At 36.9% G+C, this 21,093-nt stretch overlaps 1 protein-coding gene across 1 annotated transcript in view; it reads left to right on the forward strand.

Annotated features, from left to right (window-relative positions):
• The first annotated feature begins 2,192 nt into the window (after window positions 1-2,192).
• EIF3E (eukaryotic translation initiation factor 3 subunit E) overlaps window positions 2,193-21,093 on the forward strand; it is a 50,520-nt gene continuing 31,619 nt past the window's right edge. The window contains exons 1-6 of the mRNA XM_067711488.1: window positions 2,193-2,351; window positions 8,463-8,577; window positions 10,188-10,305; window positions 14,074-14,116; window positions 15,184-15,288; window positions 20,409-20,534. Of these exons, the coding sequence (XP_067567589.1) occupies window positions 2,262-2,351; window positions 8,463-8,577; window positions 10,188-10,305; window positions 14,074-14,116; window positions 15,184-15,288; window positions 20,409-20,534 (597 nt within the window). The 5' untranslated portion in view covers window positions 2,193-2,261. The remainder of the gene's footprint in view (window positions 2,352-8,462; window positions 8,578-10,187; window positions 10,306-14,073; window positions 14,117-15,183; window positions 15,289-20,408; window positions 20,535-21,093) is intronic.

A 21,093-nucleotide genomic window follows, 5' to 3' on the forward strand; every position in this document is an offset into this window, starting at 1 on the left:
CCCAGTATCTCCATTTGCATACTAGACAGCATCACTTGGGTAGCTAATAGGAATGTTATTCTGTCTGAAACAGAATTTCTGATTTTAGCACTCATACATATTCCTTTGCCATTCCCCCACCCACCTTTTACTGTCACCAGTAGGTATCCAGTTTTTTAAGCCCAAAGTCTAGGAGTCACTGTTTTTTTTAATTAGACTTTTATTCTGATTGTGGATTCACAAGCAGTTGTAAGAAATAATACATGAAGATCCCGTGTACCCTTTACTCAGTTTCTTCCAGTGGTAACATCATACAAACTTATAGTATACTCTGATGGTTCCTCAAATAATTAAACGTAGAGTTACCGTATAACACAGCAATTCCACCTCTGAATATATATGTAAGAGAACTGAAAACATATGTCCACGTAAACATGTGTACACGAATGTTTATAGCAGCATTATTCATAGTAGCCAGAAAGTAGAAAAAAACCAAATGTCCATCAGTGGATGGATGGGTAAATAATATGTGGTATGTCCATATAATGGAATATTAATCAGACCTAAAAAGGAATGAAGTACTGATACATGATACAACTTGGATGAACCTTGAAAACATTAAGTAAAGTGAAAAAAGTCAGACCCCAAAGGCCATATATCATGTTATTCCATTCATTTGAAAGTCCTGAATGGGAAAATCTACAGAGTGGTTCCTTAGGGCTGTGGTAGAATGAGCAAGAGGAGGAGATAGAGAAGATGAGGTAAGAGAGGTAACGGGTCCAGATGGTGCAGGGCTTTTTAGGCTATTTTGAGACATATGTTTTTCTCTGAGTGAGATTACAAGGCCTGCAGGGTTTTGAGCATAATCTGACTTTTAAAAGTCACTCTGGCTTATATATGGAGAATAAACCACAGGAGGAAAAGAGGGGAAGCAAGGTGATTCGTGAAAAGACTATTTCAAAAACCAAAGCAAGTGATAATGGTGTTTTGGAGTAGGGATTAACTTTGTAGGTGCTGTGAACTGATTGATCAGGACATGCTTTAAAGGTAGAACCAGAGGATTTGTTGGTGAAGTCAATGTAGAGTATAAGAGAAAGAGAAAAGTCAAGGACGACTCCAAGGTTTTGGGTCTGAACAACTGGACAGATGGAGTGGGCATTCACTGAGGTGGAGAAGAGTGTAAAAGGAGCAGGTTTTGACGAGCTACATGGGGAATTTGCTTTTGGACACGTTAATGTTGAGATGTTGGATATATGGAGTATTAGCTGTTAACTAATATGTGGACTATTAGCTGTTAACTAATAGTTTGTGCTGGGGCTCTAATTTGGGAGTTGTCAATGTGTGGATTGCATTTAAAGCCCTTAGGTTGAATGACATCACTTAGGGCATTGGCCTAGAGAGTGAAAAGGTCCAAGACACTCCAAAGGCACTCCAAAATGCAGAGGTCTGAAAGACGACAAGGAGACAAGAGTACTTAGAATAAAATACTCACATTCCCTACCTTAATGGAGACCTGGCCCTTCTCCATGTCTGTAACCTCACTCTCCAGTCTGGTAGGATACTCAGTTTTTGAAGGACACCAAGCCCTTTCCTGTCTCATGGACTTTGTCTTTGCTGTGCTTCCACCAGGCATGTTTCCACCCAGGCTCTAATTTTGGTCACCTGCTTCTCTTACCACAACCTCGACTAAATTGTAACCCTGAGTTTTATCTAAACACCCTAATTGAAAAGCCCCAAACTGGCACCGCGTCCCTCACCTCCCTGCCCCCCTGACACCAAGTTATGGCTTTTACTATAATCTGAAATTATTTCACTGTTTTTTGTCTAGAAGACCATCCCATCTTAATTTAACAAATGCTTACAAAACGATTACTATACACCAAATAAAAGCTCAGCTATTCCTCCTTGTACTTAATTTTCTGGAGAGCAGGGGCCTCATTATCTTGTCCTTTGCCGCATCTCCAATACAAATGACATTGCCTCAGCAATCAATTCTGAGTTTTCAGTATTTGTTAACGGAACGGATTGCGGGACACCTACAAACTTGCAAACAAAAGGAATTTTGCCCGCCCATCCACCCTGTCCCAGAGTTGCCGGGAAAGAGGAAGGGAGGGAGGACCTTGCGCATGCGCTATTGTTCCCTGAGCGCTCGAGGCTGAACCCCGCCCCTTTCTTTTGGCTGGTTTAACCACTGCACATGCGCAGTAAGGGTCTTGTCCGTTCGTTTGTCGGCGCTATCAATAAAGTTTTAGCGACCGCACACTTCTCTTTTCCTTGGCAAGATGGCGGAGTACGACTTGACTACTCGCATCGCGCACTTTTTGGATCGGCATCTAGTCTTTCCGTTGCTTGAGTTTCTCTCCGTAAAGGAGGTGAGTAGGTTTTTGAGCGCGAGGAAGGCGTGGGAGCGCGTGAGATGCGGGGCAAGGCCGAAAGGCGGTGGCGGTAGCCTTAGGCCTTACCCACGTGTGAGGCGGCCCTGAGTTTGGTCCCGAGTCGGGCAGTAAGGATCTGCTGGTAGTTAAGCGTCGTCCCTGTTGATTAGCACCGCGGAATTCGGCCGTGAGTAGGGGTGAGGTGACAATATGAAACTCAGGGGAGAAAGGGAGGGGTCTCTGCTTCACTTCTTGAGGTGCCAGTGCCGCTGGGACTTCCGCATCGTTCCTCTTGGAAGTTGACGATTGGCTGGCTTCCCTGTATTAATGCTTGAGCTTAACATAAAGCTGGCTTCGAGAAGCAAATTGGACTGTTAGAGATTTAAATTTTTCTTTTGGGCACAGTAGGAGGGGTGACCGTGGCTTTGTGTTTTTGCTTGCCGGATCGTTTGGAATGATTTTCTTACACTTAAATATCTAGCCCTTTGGTTTCCGTAAAGTTGGGAGTTCTTTGCGAGGAGTTTAACTGGTGTTTCGGTTAATAGCCACTTACTAGAAGCGTAGCTTTTCTTTTTTTTTTTTTTTTTTGCGGTACGCGGGCCTCTCACTGCTGTGGCCTCTCCCGTTGCGGAGCACAGGCCCCGGACGCGCAGGCTCAGCAGCCATGGCTCACGGGCCCAGCCGCTCCGTGGCATGTGGGATTCTCCCGGACCAGGGCACGAACCCGTGTCCCCTGCATCGGCAGGCGGACTCTCAACCACTGCGCCACCAGGGAAGCCCAAGCGTAGCAAATTTTGTCTAGTGGAGAGGGGACCCCAAAAAATAATCCGACAGTAATTTTATCTTAAGAGTTGTTTTTCGGTGTATAGATGTACAGACTTCGAGTGATTTAAATTGGTTGTTAATGTTCATTGAGCTATTCCGGATATCTTGAAAAAGTATTTGGTCCTAGTACCTCATTTAAAAATATCTCAGTCCTAAAAGTTTGGAGATACTAGGCTTAGTTATACCGTAGTTTATTGGGAAATTGATATATTTTAATAGTTACAATAAAGTAATATTACTGTGATGAAGGAATTAGAATATTGGTCAGAAAAATGCGTTCTATTTCTAGAAGCAGATTAAACCGCAAGTCTACTTAGGGCACTCTAGATTTGGGGAGTAGATTTTGTGTGTTCCAACAGCAATAAAACAAAAAAGCCCTACAAATAAACATTAAATTTTTCTGATAAGTTTTCACATTTTCCCATGGTTCATTGGATAGGTATAACCCTCAAATTCATATGAACCTTTTCTAAACACCTACACACAACTCTAAAGTTAATGATATTAGGGAACAGCAAAGTTTACTTTCAATAAATATTCAAGAATGCCTTGCCATATAAAGCTTTATCTTGAAATGCTTTTGTCTTGATTTTTCTTTTATAGGATGTACTTAACCTGTATTGTAGAACTTGCATAAAACAGCCCAGTCTGCCTTCTGTTTCTCTTTTGGATAATTTAGGATAATTTACCAAAGATCAAGGAATAGAAAAATATCCTCTATGCTTCTGAACTAGCCAAACTTCATATTTTTGTAATGTGTCTTTACACTTTTGTTTTTCAATGCAGACAGATGAAAGGGAGGAATACATAAGTGTAAATTAGTTTTTCATAGGGCAAGACCAAAACTGTGAACGGCAGCTGAGAATCAGTGGAAAATAACTGCTCAAAACCTGTTTCCTTGGAGAGAATGTTGGTAAGATGGCTGTGATACACCAAGGGGAAGACAGATGCTGGAGTATTTATTTATCAGTTACTAAGTATAGGACTACCGTGGAATTGTGAGAAATCCAAGATAAAATCCAGACATCTCATCACTAAAAAACTCATCCTTTCGTGGAGATAGAGGTCTGTAATTATAAGGCTAAGAGTAATAAATGTCAGAAGTAGTGGCAGAGTGCTATCAAAATTGAAGAGGTACAGAAAGGATTCTGAGGAAGAGAGGCTTGAAGTTGAGTTTTGAAGGCTAGATGGTTAGGATAGTCAATGATCTTGACACGTGAGGGTATCAATTGAATATATTTATAGTATCAATATGTTGGAAAATATAAACTCCATTGGAGCAGGAGCTTTGTTTTATTTCCTTGCTGTGTTCTCAGCAGATAGAGTCTGGCATAAGGGCTTCTCATGACTATTTAATAAATGAGTGAATATATATTTGAACCTTAGTGTTCTTTATTCTCAAGTGAAGTGGAAGGCCAGATAGTGTTTAGCAGCCTGGGTACTGAATTGGGACCTGGATTAGGATCCTGGCTCTGTCACTTAATACCTTTGTGCACTTGAGAACAGTTTCTTTCCCATCTTTTTTTTTTGCGCGGTACGCGGGCCTCTCACTGTTGTGGCCTCTCCCGTTGCGGAGCCCAGGTTCCGGATGCGCAGGCTCAGCGGCCATGGCTCATGGACCCAGCCACAACGCGGCATGTGGGATCTTCCCGGACCGGGGCACGAACCCGTGTCCCGTGCATCGGCGGGCGGACTCTCAACCACTGCGCCACCAGGGAAGCCCCTCCTTCCCATCTTAACTAAGCCTTTTCTCATGCATAAAGTGTTGGTACTACCACCAGCCTCATAGGGTTGTTAGAAAAATTACATGAAATAGTACATATAAAGTATTTAGTCTTCTGGGACAGAGTAGGTACTCCTAAGTGTTTTCTATTAGGAGGCTAGGCCATCCTATATGAGAGGCATTCAATTGGCTTTGTTTGTTTGTTTTTTTAAGTTTTGTTTGTTTTGGGCTGCATTGGGTCTTCGATGCTGTGTGCAGGCTTTTTCTCTAGTTGCGGTGAGCAGGGGCTACTCTTCTTTGCTGTGCGTTGGCTTCTCATTGCGGTGATTTCTCTTGTTGCGGAGCACAGGCTCTAAGTGCGCGGGCTTCAGTAGTTTGCAGCACGTGGGCTCAGTAGTTGCGGCCCGTGGGCTCTGGAGCGCAGGCTCAGTAGTTGTGGTGCACAAGCCCAGTTGCTCCACGGCATGTGCGATCATCCCGGACCAGGGATCGAACCCATGTCCCCCGCATTGGCAGGCGGATTCTCAACCACTGTGCCACCAGGGAATTCCTCAACTGGGGTTTTGAGGAGGGAAATAAAGACTGGAAATGGTGACTGAGGAAACTGACCAAAGACAAATGCAAGGATTGGTAAGTTTGGAGGGCCCAACTGAGATTGGAAATCACACATTTATAAGTGGTCATTCTTGGAGTGAGAGAAATGGTAGTTTATTTGAGTAGTATAGAAATATGTGGAGGTAGGCTGGTGATAAATAAATGCCATCTAGAGATTGATGAAAAGGTTTGCTGATTAGAGAAAAGCACAGATGTGATTGAATAACATTATTGCCTAGTTCTGAAACATTTTATAGGTGACCTTAGCCATAACATAGAAAAGAGAGAACTTTTTTCCAGTGCTAGAGATAGACATTGATTGTATTTGGTTGGAGAAAATGAATGGAATAAATGTTAACCGCTAAAGAGAAGGGCTTTGAAATAGCCAAAAACAATATCCAAACTAATGTAGAAAGTGACAACCAAATAGGGTGATGTAAAAATTAGAAAGAACAGAGGGTATGTTGAGGGTGATGAACCATTTTAGAGGTAATAGTGGAAGAGGTGATGAATGTAAGTTAAAAGTCTTAGAGATGAGCTGATGAAAGTTGTTATGATTTGCGGGATAAAGGAATTTTAAGGCTTGAGGTTTTAAAGAATCATCAGTATGGATGTTGGATTTGTGGAGGATGATAGCAGGAGATGTCAAAAGAAGATTTTTAATCTATTAAAAAGTAGGAGTTGTTTTCAAGAGGTTGATAGACTGTGTTGGCAGACTATAACCTGTGAGCCAGATACAACCCTCTCTGCCTGTTTTGTATAGTCTCAGCTAAAAAAAATTTTTAACAGGTGCAAGATTTGCAGCCTTTCTCAATTATAGAACAATAACTGTACACAGGTTAAGTGAAACGTTTCCTGCCCAAAAAGAATTCCATTCTTCTCATTAGTAGAACTGTATTACAGAAAATTTTATAACATATTATATTTTTTATTTCAAAAAGAAAATTGAAGCTTTTCTCTCTTATGGTACTTATATATAGTATCCTTGATTTTTGCTTTTTGGCTCACAAAATCTTACTGTCTTTTCTTTACAGAATAAATGTGCCTATGAGATAAAATTTAGAGAGGATGGTATAAGCAGATATAGATTTAAGAAGAGCCCAGTGAGGTCTGATGGCAGAGGAGAAATGCTTTGGATCTGCAGTTGGGAGAAACATTACAAATTAAAAGCTATTGATGAAGTGGTGAGGAGAGGTGGCATGCCAGGAAGAGGATGTTTTCACCTAAGATTAGGGTTTCTATGGGGCAAACTGAAAGGAAATTTCTTTTTTTTTTTTTAAAGTAAACTTTTTTATCAAGTATAATATGTGAACAGAAAAGTGAGCTGGGCTTCCCTGGTGGTGCAGTGGTTGAGAGTCCGCCTGCCGATGCAGGGGACGCGGGTTCGTGCCCTGGTCCGGAAGGATCCCACATGCCCAGGCGGCTGGGCCCGTGAGCCATGGCCGCTGAGCCTGCGCCTCCAGAGCCTGTGCTCCGCAACAGGAGAGGCCACGGCAGTGAGAGGCCCGCGTACCGCAAAAAAAAAAGAAAAGAAAAGTGAGCAACTATAAATGCTTTTTTTCCCCAAAGGAAAAACACTTATGTGTGACCACCATCCAGATCAATAAATAAAACGTTGCCAACATCCTAAATAACTGCAATTTATTTATCCAGTCTAATGTTGATAGGACTTGGCTGTTACAAATAGTTCTGCTGGGAACATTCTTGGTAATGTCCTTTGAGTATACGTACCCATTTCTGTTGGGTACTTAGGAGTAGAATTGCTGGGTTAAAGAATATTTTAGCTTTAGAAGATAAAAAGTTTTCCAAAGTGGTTGTAGTTCTGCCAGCAGAGAAGGTGTTCAGTTACTCTGCAACTATACCAACACTGGTATTGTCCAGTTTTTTTAGTGTGATTTTAATTTACATTTTCTTTATGACTGATGCGGTTGAGGGCTTTTTCTGGTGTTTGTTGGCCATTTGGTTGTGCTCTTGTGGAGTGCCTATTTAAAATCTTTTAGCCATGTTCAATTGGATTGTCTATTTTTTCTTACTGTTTTGTAGGAGTTCTTTATGTAGTTTGGAAGGTTCAGGTTTGATCTCATGGCTATACCGTTTGACCACCTTTATCTTTTCTTTTCATGGGTAGTAAAATGTTGTATAATCTTCCTTCATTTTTCTTTGCTTGACAAAATTAGATTTAGTACAAAAATCTTTTCTTTTGCTGAAACCTTATCTTGACTATTTGATTAAAAATTGTTTTGAATTATGTTACTTTCTCTCTCCTTGAATGCTATTGTGTAGAATCCTTAACATATTGCTCACTACACTTCATGTTTATGTGAGTTTGCTTATGTATCTATTTGGTTCCTGAACTGTGGGTTAAATTACGTTTCTTGAACTCTTTGCAAAAGCTAAAACCTGATATGACAAGGTTGACTGAAAGAATGGGTGCCAATTTGTTTCAGGGGTGTGGATGGGAAGCATTATAAAGGATTTTAACTATTTAGTGGAAAAGTATGTGGGGGAAAAAGGAGAGGCCACCTCAACGAGAAATGGGTAGGCATCATGTGGATGTGAGAGAGACTAAGAAGGTAAAACATTTAACGGTTGATTCTTAGTTACCTGAATGTGGAGAGGAGTCAACAATACTATGTGCTTATCAGGGGAGTTGGTGTGGTTTATTTACTCACAGCCTTGTTCTAGAAAGACTAAGGGATGACATGTAGGGACACATTAAAAAATGAAGTTGGTGGGAATGGCTTTGTGGTATGTAATTGCCTTTATTTTAAAGTTGCTAGGTAAACAAAATATTTTATGTCTCTGTAGGCTGATTGCTTGCCTTGTTGTAGGAGGGTGAATTAATAGTATATATTTTATTAAAAAAATAGTTCAGGACATATGTTTCCAGGTACACTATCTTAATATTAACCACTTTACTTGAGGGAACTTCAATTTATTCATTAGAAAGTAATTTTCTCTTGCAGATATATAATGAAAAAGAATTGTTACAAGGGAAATTGGATCTTCTTAGTGATACCAACATGGTAGACTTTGCTATGGATGTATACAAAAACCTTTATTCTGATGATATTCCTCATGGTAAGTTTTGTCATTACATCTGAAGCTTGACTTGTGAGCTGAGGCCACGTGTATTAAAAGTTTTGTGATTTATAAAAGTGCTTTAGCCAGAAGTCTTAATAAGTATTTGAATGATTTAAAAGTTCTTTGGATGAAAGGTAGTATGAAGGTTACAGGTCTTCTAAAGCAGTGGTCCCCACCCTTTTTGGCACCAGGGACCGGTTTTGTGGAGGACAGTTTTTCCATGGTCTGGGGGTGGCAAGGGGATGGTTCAGGGGGCAGTGCGAGCGATGGGGAGCTGCAGATGAAGCTTTGCTCCCTTGCCCGCTGCTTCCCTCCTGCTGTGCAGCTGGATTCCTAACCAACTGGTCTGCAGCCCGGGGGTTGGGGACCCTGTAAAATGTGTGAAACTACTTTAAAACATGGTCATCAAATGTCTGCAGTTCATAGTATGCAGCATCAAAGTTGTACTTATTAATCAGATTGCTTCCTTAGAATTATCTGGGAATTTTGCAGTTTTTTGACTTTTTCAGTTGGCATCTTGTGTGCCTTAGAGATTTCTTTTTTGTCTTGAAGCATCTGGGTTCTCAAAAGCATGGTCCCCAGAACCAGCATCCTCAGCTCACCTGGGAGAACTTGTTAGAAATGCAAATTCTTGTGCCATACCACAGATCTACTTAACCAGAAAATGTTGGCTGAAGACCAGCACTCAAAGTAGGGAACTGCTGTGGTATATTTCGAAATCCTTGTTTTCTGTAGTAATAGATGTTCTTAAAACAAGCAAACAGAAAAACCCACTATGCACATAGTATTTTAAAAGATTATAAGAACTCAGTAGAGAAATACAGTTTACTTTGTTTAAATTGACATTTCTCAAAATTTGATCACAGATCCCGTCTGTGTTTGAGAAACACTCTCCTAGTATTAGTACTTTCTAATATATAATGTAGAAATTATTACATAAAACATAATCACTATTTTGACTTCTATTATAGTTCCCTGCAAGAACAGTAGCTCTTTAAATTTTAGTTTGTGGTAAAAAAGTAAACTATTTCTTAGTGAAACTTTAAAACATGCTAACAGGGTAAATTATGTGCAAGTTTTCTCTGACTTCATGATGTGGTAAAAAGAAACTATAGAATTGGTTTTGAGAGATTACAGAACTAGATTTAAAGTGAAAAGAGAAATTATTGACTGGATTTAAATTCCATTCAACCTAGTTGAAAACCTGTAGTAATAATATGTAAACCCCTCTGAGCCTCTTCAGAAACTGTGGGATAATCTCCTGAAAGAATTCAATGAAAACAAATATAAAAACACTGAGGATGAAGTGTCTGAAATGTAGAGTTAGATAATTGTTTCCTCAACAGCTCCTTCTCCTAGGCTGTATCTGTATATTCCTCAGTTTCTTCTAAGAGTAAGAAGAGGATTCACTGTTCCTTTATGTGCCTTTGCAGTGCTAGAAAGAAGAAATTGGATCTGAGGAAGTTACTGAGTTGGTGGCTCCTGGCATATGCATATATTGGGGATAAATAAATGCACAATTTAGATAGACTGAAAAATTTCCAGAGACATCCTCATAGTGAGCAATATAGTTTAACATTATAGTACTCCTTTGCATTTTTAATTAGCTTTGAGAGAAAAAAGAACCACCGTTGTTGCACAACTGAAACAGCTTCAGGCAGAAACTGAACCTATTGTGAAAATGTTTGAAGATCCAGAAACTACAAGGCAAATGCAGTCAACCAGGTAACCTCTTTTTTTAAAAATTATTTTATTGAAGTATAGTTGATTTACAGTGTTGATTAATTTCTGCTGTACAGCAAAGTGATTCAGTTATACATATATATACATATTATTTTTCGTATTCTTTTCCATATGGTTTATCACAGGATATTGAAAATAGTTCCTTGTGCTATACACTAGGTCCTTGTTGGTTATCCATTCTGTATATAATCGTTTGCATCTGCTAATCCCAAACTCCCAATCCATCCCTCCACCACCCCCTCCCCCTTGGCAGCCTCAAGTCTGTTGTTCTCTGTGTCTGTTTCTGTTTTGTAGTTCATTTGTGTCATATTTTAGATTCCACATATAAGTGATATCACATGGTATTTGTCTTTCTCTTTCTGACTTACTTCACTTAGTATGATAATCTTTGGGTCTGTCTTTGTTGCTGCAAATGGCATTATTTCTTTCTTTTTTATGGCTCAGCAGTATTCCATTGTTTATATGTACCACATCTTCTTTATCCATTCATCTGTCATTGGACATTTAGGTTGTTTCCATGTCTCGGCTATCGTGAATAGTGCTGCTATGAACATAGGGTTTCATGTGTCTTTTTGAATTATGGTTTTATCCAGGTATATGCCCAGGAGTGGGATTGCTGGATCATATGGTAACTCTATTTTTAGTTTTTTAAGGAACCTCCATACTGTTTTCTACAGTGGCTGTATCAATTTACATTCCCACCAACAGTGTAGGAGGGTTTCCTTTTCTCCACACCCTCTCCAGCATTTGTTTGTAGACATTTAATGATGGCCCTTCTGACTGGTGTGAGGTGGTACCTCACTGTAGTTTTGATTTGCATTTCTCTAATGATTAGCAATGTTGAGCATCTTTTCATGTGCCTGTTGGCCATCTGTATGCCTTCTTTGGAGAAATGTTTATTTAGGTCTTCTGCCCATTTTTTGATTGGGTTGTTTTTTTGTTGTTGAGTTGTACGAGCTGTTTGTTGTGTTTTTGTTTGTTTGTTTTTGCCACAGCATGCGGGATTTTAGTTCCCTGACCAGGGATTGAGCCCTTGCCCTTGCAGTGGAAGCGCAGAGTCCTAACCACTGGACTGCCAGGGAATTCCCTGTATGAGCTGTTTGTGTATTTTGGAAGTTAAGCCCTTGTTGGTTGCATCATTTGCAAATGTTTTTTCCCAGTCAGTAGGTTGTCTTTTTGTTTTGTTTATGGTTTCTTTTGCTGTACAAAAGCTTGTAATTTTGACTAGGTCCTATTTGTTTATTTTTGCTTTTATTTCTGTTGCCTTCAGGTAACCTCTCCTTAATTTGAATTCTAAAAATTCTGTTTTCTGGATTAATACAAATGTTAATTCATACTTTAGTAACCCAGTCTAAAAGTTCACAGTTTAAGAGATAGCTTTATCTGCTTTTTTCATTTATCTTTATTGTGTAGGGACGAGGAAGTCCTTAATTATAAATGTTAATAACTAAATTTTTTTTAGAACTTCTTTACCAATTAATCCAAATCTGATTATGCTGAGCCGCTCCCCCCCTCCCCCCTTCCCAGGGGACATTTGGAATGTCTGGAGACATTTTTGGTTGTCACAGCTGGAGAGGTGCTACCAGCATCTAAAGAGGAGAGGCCAGGGATGCTGCTATACATCCTACAGTGCATCAGGCAGTACCCTCACTTCCCCCAAAAGAATTACCCAGCTCACAATGTCATTAGTCCTGAGGTTGAGAAACTGTGCCTGGGCAATACCTAGAGTACATGGGTTGCTCAATGTATGGGAAAACTGAGCTCACTCTATCACTTTGCTACGTTGTCTCATATCCTTCCATGCTCAGCCCAAGGAGGGTAGTATAGAGCTGATATGGTTATATTTTATTCCTGATTTCCTCTTAGCTAGAAATAGACTTATTGTTTAGTTTACAAAGAAAGCATGTTACCCTACTCTGGCTTTACTAATTGAAGCCCTTTGGGTCATTAAAAATGTTTAAAAATAGTCTTCTACTAAAACTGAATATTGCCATTGTGGTAAATCTTTTCTATCAATATATTCACCTGAGGAATTGTTTAGGATTTTACCATGTTGCACCTTGAGTTCTTAGGATATGTCATCAAACCAAATTTTTAGAGTGATTGGCTCTAAGTTTTCATTTGTGATTTGAGAAAGTGTTACCAGATATGTTTTAGAAAAGCAGCAAATACTATACAATTACTATACCTTACTATAATGTGCCATGTTATATAGTATGTATATATATACAGAGATAACTATATCTTAACAAAGCTATTATATATATGTATTTTCATATATATGTATATAGCCTGTATATAGCTATCTCTGTGTGTCTGTGTATACTAGTATACACTTAGAATATCATGAGTAATTGTAGCCCTTCAAGTCACGTGTAAGTGCCCACAAAGGGACAGCTGAAATAATCCAGATGTTAGGGTACGACAGAAAATTTAGGATTTTAATTCTAAGTTTAGTCTAGTCACTTAAATACTGGGAAGTAATTGGATTAAGGTATGAATAAGATGAATATAGATTTGTTCACTAAATATTAGAAAAAGATAACTCCTTTTAGCTTAATAGGCAATAAATTGGAGATAAATGAAAGGATGGAAATGGGGTAAAAACTTGTAATCTAATTTATAACCTATTCATTTTCAAAGTAATAACCTCTCCCTGCCGATTCCCCATTTTAAAATTTCATTGAATATGTAGTTTTGTACTTCTCATACTTTCCCAGAAATACCGTATCAGCCAGAGGACAGTGATTATATACCTGAGGTGTAAGGCGTATAACACAAAGTTATTCACTATGACCTACAGGAAGTGTTAAGGGTTTTTTTTTGAGATCTCTTTATGTTAAAATTTCATGCATGTTTTTATTTAGTATTATAATATGTTCATGTTAATTTTAGTGGTAACATATCCCCTCCCCATTAAACCTTCAAGTAAAATTATGCTCCCAAAAGACATGCCACGGTATTCATTCTTACAATGAGCATAAGAAAATGGTTTCATTTTTGCAAATGCCCAGAAGGCGGGCAACTCTGCCACCTGTCACTTGTTCCTTGGTGTCTTTGTCATCAATTTGTCTTTTACAAGGCTGCCAACATCTCAAGTTATGCAAAGCTAATTTTAAAAATGTTACATTGGGTTATTTGACACTTTGGTATGAATAATGATCATATAGAGTATGTAGCATAGATAGCATGTGAGTTAGGCATGATTTATTAGTCTTGTAAATTTGCCAAATCACTGTCTGTATGAGAAATACTAACATTGTGGAGGGGGACAAAATTTATGTACAGGATTAATTCCTCCTTGTTTGTATAGTACATTATTTCCATCTCTATCCTATTTTAAGAATATATTACCTATTAGAAAAGTATCCTCAAGAGAGCAGATTCCATTCTCAGTAGGTTAACACCTAAGTAGACCTCACTGACCTCACTATAAGAATAGTCAGAATGTTCTGGTTTTATTACCTAAAAAACTTAGATCATGTGGTGAATCAGAACACATGATTTTCAATTACAGCTAAAGAAATCTGAAAGTGAAATGTTAAGTTTGCAGTTGTCCTTGAGTTCCTATTCCTTATGTTCAAAACATGTAATGTTCTGTTTATTTTATTCCGGAAGTTTTATTTTTAGTGTTTAAGTATTAATATAATTAAATTGGCTTTATGTGAGTAATAAGATAGAAGTTGAATAGGCTTGTTTTGTTTTCTGTGGTCTATAAATTACAATAATTTTTGTTTTTTTATTATTAAGGGATGGTCGGATGCTGTTTGACTACCTCGCAGACAAGCATGGTGTAAGTGGTCTTTTAAAAAATTGTTTAGTTGTCATGTTGTAGTAAGGTTAATTAAAGAATAGTGCGGTATAGATAGATTCATGGCTTGACAAGAGTATAATTTCCAGATTAAGTTATTAGACATAATACCTGGTATGTTTTTGAAACTTTAGTTTTTAAAAATTGGTCCTGATTGGAAAATAATATCCTTACACTTACCTTTTTAGATAACAGAAATTCTCAAATTGTTTGTTCCAGAATGATCATGTAATAGTTAGCATTTTATATTTCTGATGGATAAACAAGTGGGTAAAAACAGAACTAAATTTGAATTAGAATACCTTGAGCAATAGCATTTAGCTGCCTTGTGGAATACAGTAGCCCTTGACATTACCAAGACCTTCATAAACCCCCGTATAAAGGAATGTTGTTATAGGCTTTCCTAGTCATCTCCCAGTCTCCTTCCCCTTGTGTTAACTCAAAGTGTGAGGCTATGTATATAATCAGTTCTTTAACTTGCATTCAAGTTTTATCATTCATTTAACAATTATTGTAACAAGAGACATGCTGACCACTGCAAAATTACTCTTTCTGGTTTCCATATAGAATGTTTGGTATATTTGTTAATGATCTGGTTCAGAGCCCTTCTCTTGATTTTTTGTCTTTCACTTTGCTTGCATCAATAACTGTAAAAGTTGGTGTAATTTGGGGGCCAGTTTTTTCAGAGAACTAAAGTTTACTATACACATTATTTGTACAGAATCACAAAATCCTCACAGGGATGCATATGCTTGGTAGTTGTCTAAGCTCATTCACCAGCTAAGGGACTCACACATCAGACCTTCAGCTGTAATTCAAGTTTGTATCACAACAAAGTAGGTATTGTTACAGTTCAGAACTATGAAAGTTAAATCCAACAATTCCTAATATGTATTTTAACGGTCATGTGCTTTTCTGATTTTTGGGGGCGGGGAGAGGGTAGTAACTTTTGAAAGAATTGATATCTGGGGATATTTGAAAGAGTAAATGGTTTGAATTTTAAAACTCAAAATTAAAAAATAGAATTTAAGCTTTTTTCCTTTTTTTAGTTTAGGCAGGAATATTTAGATACACTCTACAGGTATGCAAAATTCCAATATGAATGTGGAAATTACTCTGGAGCAGCAGAATATCTTTACTTCTTTAGAGTGTTGGTAAGTAATTTTTTTTTCTTTTTCTTCTCTTTTGTAGGTTGCCTTGGTTCCTTAAAACATGTCTGTAGATTTGATCTGTCCATTAAGTTTTCAACAGTTATTGGCAAAAGGAGAAAAAAATAAACTTTCAACAAAACCAAATAGAAATAGGAAACCTTATTTCAGGGCCTCAAAATTTGGAGGGAGATTTAACTTGTCCTTGAAATCCAAAAGTAGGAACCACTAATTTTTCATTTTATATATAATTGTATGATTTTAGCATTAGAATTCTATCATGTAGTGAATTTGTTATAGTATTACTGTACAGCACAGTGAGTGGCACATTGTGGGTGCTTAATATTTACTGAATAAATCTATTATTCCTAATTTTAATTCAATATTTTATGCTGCATATATTCCTTGAATTTGTTCTAAACAGCTGTGGAATTCTAATGATATCTGAAAAGATTTTATGCTTTAATAGTAACTTTTTTCTATTTACTTCTGCCCTCAGGTATTAGACTACAAAGCTCAATTTCTTTTCATTATGTAGGGAGTAGATGAGTTTAAATAGTACTGCTAGAAAAAATCCCTAACCTTTTTTTCTTCATTTGTTTACTTGACAAGTTTCCTAGATTCATTGTGTTTGTTAGGGAAGGAGAGTTGCATGAAGCCAAAGGAAAAATCAGGATTTCATTGACAGATTTCTTTCTTATTCTGCCTTCTGTTTAGGTAATTATATTAATAAATGCCTTCTAAAGTTACCAAAATTCTCTTGTTTTAACTAGCGTCTCATTTGAGAAATTATAATTTGTTACTTTGGATTAGTAAGCAAGTACCTACATCTCTGATATCTCTGGTTAACTCTAGAAGTTGGGAAATGACCTCTTTAAGACAGGGACTTTTTGTCTTCCAACCTTGGAAGAGTCCGTTCTTTCTGTCTCTGTTTTCTGGTGCCTTTTTTCTTTTAGCCCCGCAAGTCACAAAGAAAAGACTCAATGGCTGCTATCTTTGGTTGTTCTCTAGGAAATTAAATTTTCCTTTTTTGCAAGTGAGGAAAGAGTTCAGTATTATTAAATCGAATAAATCCTACACTTAAAAAAAGTGCTTAGACAACTTCATTTTTTAAAGTACCATCCTTCCTTCAAAGAAATAAAGATTTCAGTTTATTTCCAAGTTTGATTTGAAAAAAAAATATCCCATTTGTAAACGAATTCTTAATTTACAGTTTAGCTGTGGTTAGCTTGCAAGTGCATTGAAGGTAATGGGTGATGCTAAATTTGTAGCAGCTTATCAGAAAATTCCATCAGTTTTACTTTGAATATTATGAAGGATTTAGGAGAGCAAAAGTTGATTACTTTGGAAATGTAAACAGCTTAGACGAGGATTGTAAAATCAGAAGCCTGATATGATTACAGGTACATGAAAAGAGTTGGTTATTCATATCATTTGTTAATGCTGGGAGTGAATTTTGAGAATGAAGATTTAGTGTCATGTTAGAGTTCTAGCACAGTAAATTTATTGTTGCTGGTCAGTGAGTGAATGTGCCATTTTGCTAAGACATGGAAACTTAAGGTAACTGCTGGAAATCCAGATATTGAAACTCTTCTAGCATATCCACCCTTGAAAGCAGATTGGTATGAAGAGCCAACTGTAATGACATGGACTTGAGCCAGAGTAGTATGCATGAATCTTTTGGGGATTAAAAAACTTGCTACACTGCTGCAAAAAGCTTTTATCCTAACACATGTAACATATTTTAGTTTTAATAGTATTATTATGTTTATGTAGTATGGTTTCATAATTAGTCTGAAAATTTCTGCATGTGATAGGTATATACTTAAAAGTTTGCAGAGTTTTTATATTTACTTTTGTAAAATACAAAGATCTAATTAAGTTTCCTGTCTTAAAAAATTCTGGGTTGATCTTAAGCTTTTACATTGCCTAGCAGATCTTATGATGGAACTCAAATGATGTTTAAGTGATTGAATACCATGGTCTGGATACAAAATTAATGTTTTACGTTAAGAGCAGTCAAAATGTAGTGATTGGATAGTGTTCAGAAATTAGGTGCAGTTCATTGTAGTTTTTGTCCCATCTTGTGCCACAGAACAATTGAGTTACGTGGGAGTTGGTTACTTCATGTTGGCATATTGATAAAGGCTAACTAAGCTAAGTTTAAAAATGGATTATTTACTTTTGATTAAGATAGACACCACTAATGAAATCTTGTTAATAGCAAAGATAAAAATCCTGTTTTGGATTTGGGATAAATAATGTCAATGTTTTTGCTTATTAGTTATTTAATTTTACTTTTTTGCAAATGGCCTGTTTTCATTTCTTTTCTGGTGGTTGATTATTCTTTTAAATCTATGGTTAGGGAAACATAAGCTATGAAAGAACCATTGTAACTATGATCTGAGATTAGAATTTGACTCTCTGAGTGACCTATTGTAGGTTAGTGTTGTATAAATTAAAGCTGTATGACCCTAGAATCTACTTTTATTTTTAAAAGACTTCATGGCTTTTAGAATACACCAAGTGCTTAAATGCACCCTATTTGATTGTGAAGCTTCTTTGAATCATGCTCTAAGAAATGCATTAATTTGAATTGAAATGGTGGGGCAGATTTGTTAGGAATTTTTGAACACTTTTGTTTTAAAAGTTATTAATTTATAACTGTATTGTAATTAATCACTGTATTGTAATTATTTTGTTAAAATTTGCCCTCACTGTGGCCTTTGGTCTGGCTCCAAAATATAACCCCTCTCCTCATCCAGCAGCTATTTGAAATAAAAGTGATTTTAAGATGCTAGGACTGTTGGTGATCATATTTGTGTGTGTGTGTTTCACTCAGAATTTAAAGTTTATCTACTGTAAGTACTTGCCGTTCGATTTAAAGGTACTTTCCCTTGACTCAAGAAAGCTTGAGTAATGATGATTTGGTGAAGTTTTAGGCTCTTGACTGAAGGTTTGGATCTGATGTACTCTGATAATGTCACTGTAAAAGACATCTATTTCATATCGATTCTCAGATATATTTTTATCCCACTTTAACATCTAAAATTAGGACGTGTCCTGAATTGACCTAAAATAATATACCATAAAATTGATGACATCTTAGATTCAGTGAAATATTAGTACTTAGATTTCTTTGTAAGGATAAAACGTTTTATCCTTTGTAATTTGAACAATAATTTTATAGATTTTTATGTAAGGTTTTTTTGATTTCGGTGAGTTTTGACAAATGCACATACCTGTACAACTACCACCAAATCAAGATAAAGAATATTTCTGTTACCCAGAAAGACCCCTTGTTCCCCTTTGCAGTCATACCTCATCTCTGGTTCATCCATTGGTCTGCTTTCCATCCCTGTAGATTAGTTTTGTCTGTTCTAGAATTTCATGTAAGTGGAATGATATATGTAAGCTTGTGCCTGGCTTATTTTGACTAGCAAGTTTTTTGAGATTCGTTTATATTATTGTATGTATCAGAAGTTTGATTCTTTCCATTGCTGACCAGTATTCCATTCTATGAATATACTGCAGTTTATTCATCTATTGATAAACATTTGGATTACTTCTGGGTTTTGTCTATTTCAAATAAAGACATGAATATTCATATACAAGTTTCTTGTGGACACACATTGTAATAATAATAAGAACTAGTGATTTCATGGTTATGTTACAAATTTTAATTTGCAAATTTAGTCTCTACTATTTGCCTGTTCTGAGAGTTTGCTAAAGTGTTTTCCTGTACATTTGAATTAATTACTGACATCAAAGGAAGAATTTCAGTATAGGCAGAGTCTGACTTAGGTATGATTTTGATCCTCATAGTTTAGGCAACCTATAATACTCTGATATAATCATTTCTATTCTCATTATCATTGTGGTAATGACTCACATTTCCCAAGTTTTTATCATGTGTCAGATGATGTTGTAATCTTTTTACATGTATTATGTAATTTAAGTCATACAACAACTGAGGTGGCTTCTGTTACTAGCCCCATTTTATAGATGAGGAAGCTAAAGCACAGATGGTTCAGCTGCTTATAGTAAGTGGTAGAGCCAGAATTATTGGTGGTTGGATTTCCAGTCCTGCCCATATGATTTTATTTAACTTGTAATTATAATATGTACCAATAGTACTTTACAATTAATAGTACCATGTAAGTGCTTCAGTGAAAAATTCAAAATTTCAGCTTGGGGTATAGAAATGTTTTCTCCCTCCAGTACCCTCACTTGCTTCTGCTGCTTTAGCACAGTTCAGAGTCATTATATCCACTTTCTTTGCCTTGTTTTGAGAGTCCTGCTTTACTTGTTTTTGTTATTAGCCTAGTCCTTATAGGTGTTTGGGTTTATGACCCACTTGCATCAATGGCAAGAAGAGATAGAGTGACCCTCATTCCTCCTTTTTTGTAGGGTTAAGACTGCAGTATGAAATTTTATAGCTTTTATGATTAGAAGTATAATTTTCAACAAATTATGCTCTCCGTGCATCAGGTCCCCTCTTTAAAATAGGGATAAAAATCATTATTTACCTTCCAGGGTTTTAGGGTTATATAAGAAAATGAACTTCTGTTTCTCAGTACATATTCCTTTGATAATTATTAATGTTATTAACCAGTAGACCTGCTTTTTTTTCTCTCTATGACCTCTTCCATTTATATCATAATTTGGAAGTTTTTTTGTTCTGGAAGTAATTTTTCTAAATTTTAGATGAGACACTCAATTCTTGATTTTCACATCTTCACTCCAGGAATTTTTAGCAACAAATTGCCTCTGAATCTAACTTTGTTTGCAAAGTTTTGAGTCCCTAAAATTTGATTAATTGTGTATAAATGGTCTGAAATGGGTTACACGAAAACACTGGTGCTGTATCCTAGTTTTAAGTTATTTATCTTCTGATCTAGACTGACTATCAAAGACCTGAGTATTTTTAGTAAATCAAGTTAAATGAAATCTATTTGAATCAGCTTAACCAGTGTGATCCAAATAAGGGCTTATATAACTGGAGTTTGGGGAAGAGTGCTATAGACCTTTTAGTAGGCCCGAGGGATATGTAGGGTATAAAATATACATTATCTTTTTTTCCTCCAGAGTATTCAGAATATAATTAATTATGATTGCTTAAACAGGTTCCAGCAACAGATAGAAATGCTTTGAGTTCACTCTGGGGAAAACTGGCCTCTGAAATCTTAATGCAGAATTGGGATGCAGCCATGGAAGACCTTACACGGCTAAAAGAGACCATAGATAATAATGTGAGTTACACTTTTTCAGGGTGATTTTCTGAAATTTCTATGTATCCTTCATACTTCCTGATAAGGAGAACACTGTGTACTTTAAAAAGGAAGGAGGAAAAGGAGGGAGACTAAACTAAAATGTTGACCTGATATAAAAATCACAGTGGATTAGTGGCTTGATTAGTTTTACTGAATCTCCTTGAAGGAAGCTGTCAAACTTCTTTTGGCTCTTAGAGAAAATAACTCAGTTTTCATTTTTCTTAGAGCTGTGGTGCCTCTTTGATCTGTTCCAGTGGAAATGACATAATACTCTTAGTGCCACCCATTATTGAAAGTCTAATGCAGAAGATGACAGTTTTCATCTACTATTAATGTCTAATAAAACTTATTATGAAGTGTTTAATTTAGTCCTTGCTTATGAAATGTTTTCTGAGATATGTATAACTTGGAGCCTCTGTAAAAATGGCTTAGTGGACATTGTTGAATCTGTCTCTGAGAACAGGGAAATTTTGAATGTCAGGGGTCATGCAGAGAGTAGAGTGGTCTGGGGGATTGGACTTTGATCATAATGATCACT

The sequence above is a fragment of the Pseudorca crassidens genome, chromosome 17, assembly GCF_039906515.1.
Source record: "Pseudorca crassidens isolate mPseCra1 chromosome 17, mPseCra1.hap1, whole genome shotgun sequence".
Lineage (NCBI taxonomy): Eukaryota > Metazoa > Chordata > Mammalia > Artiodactyla > Delphinidae > Pseudorca > Pseudorca crassidens.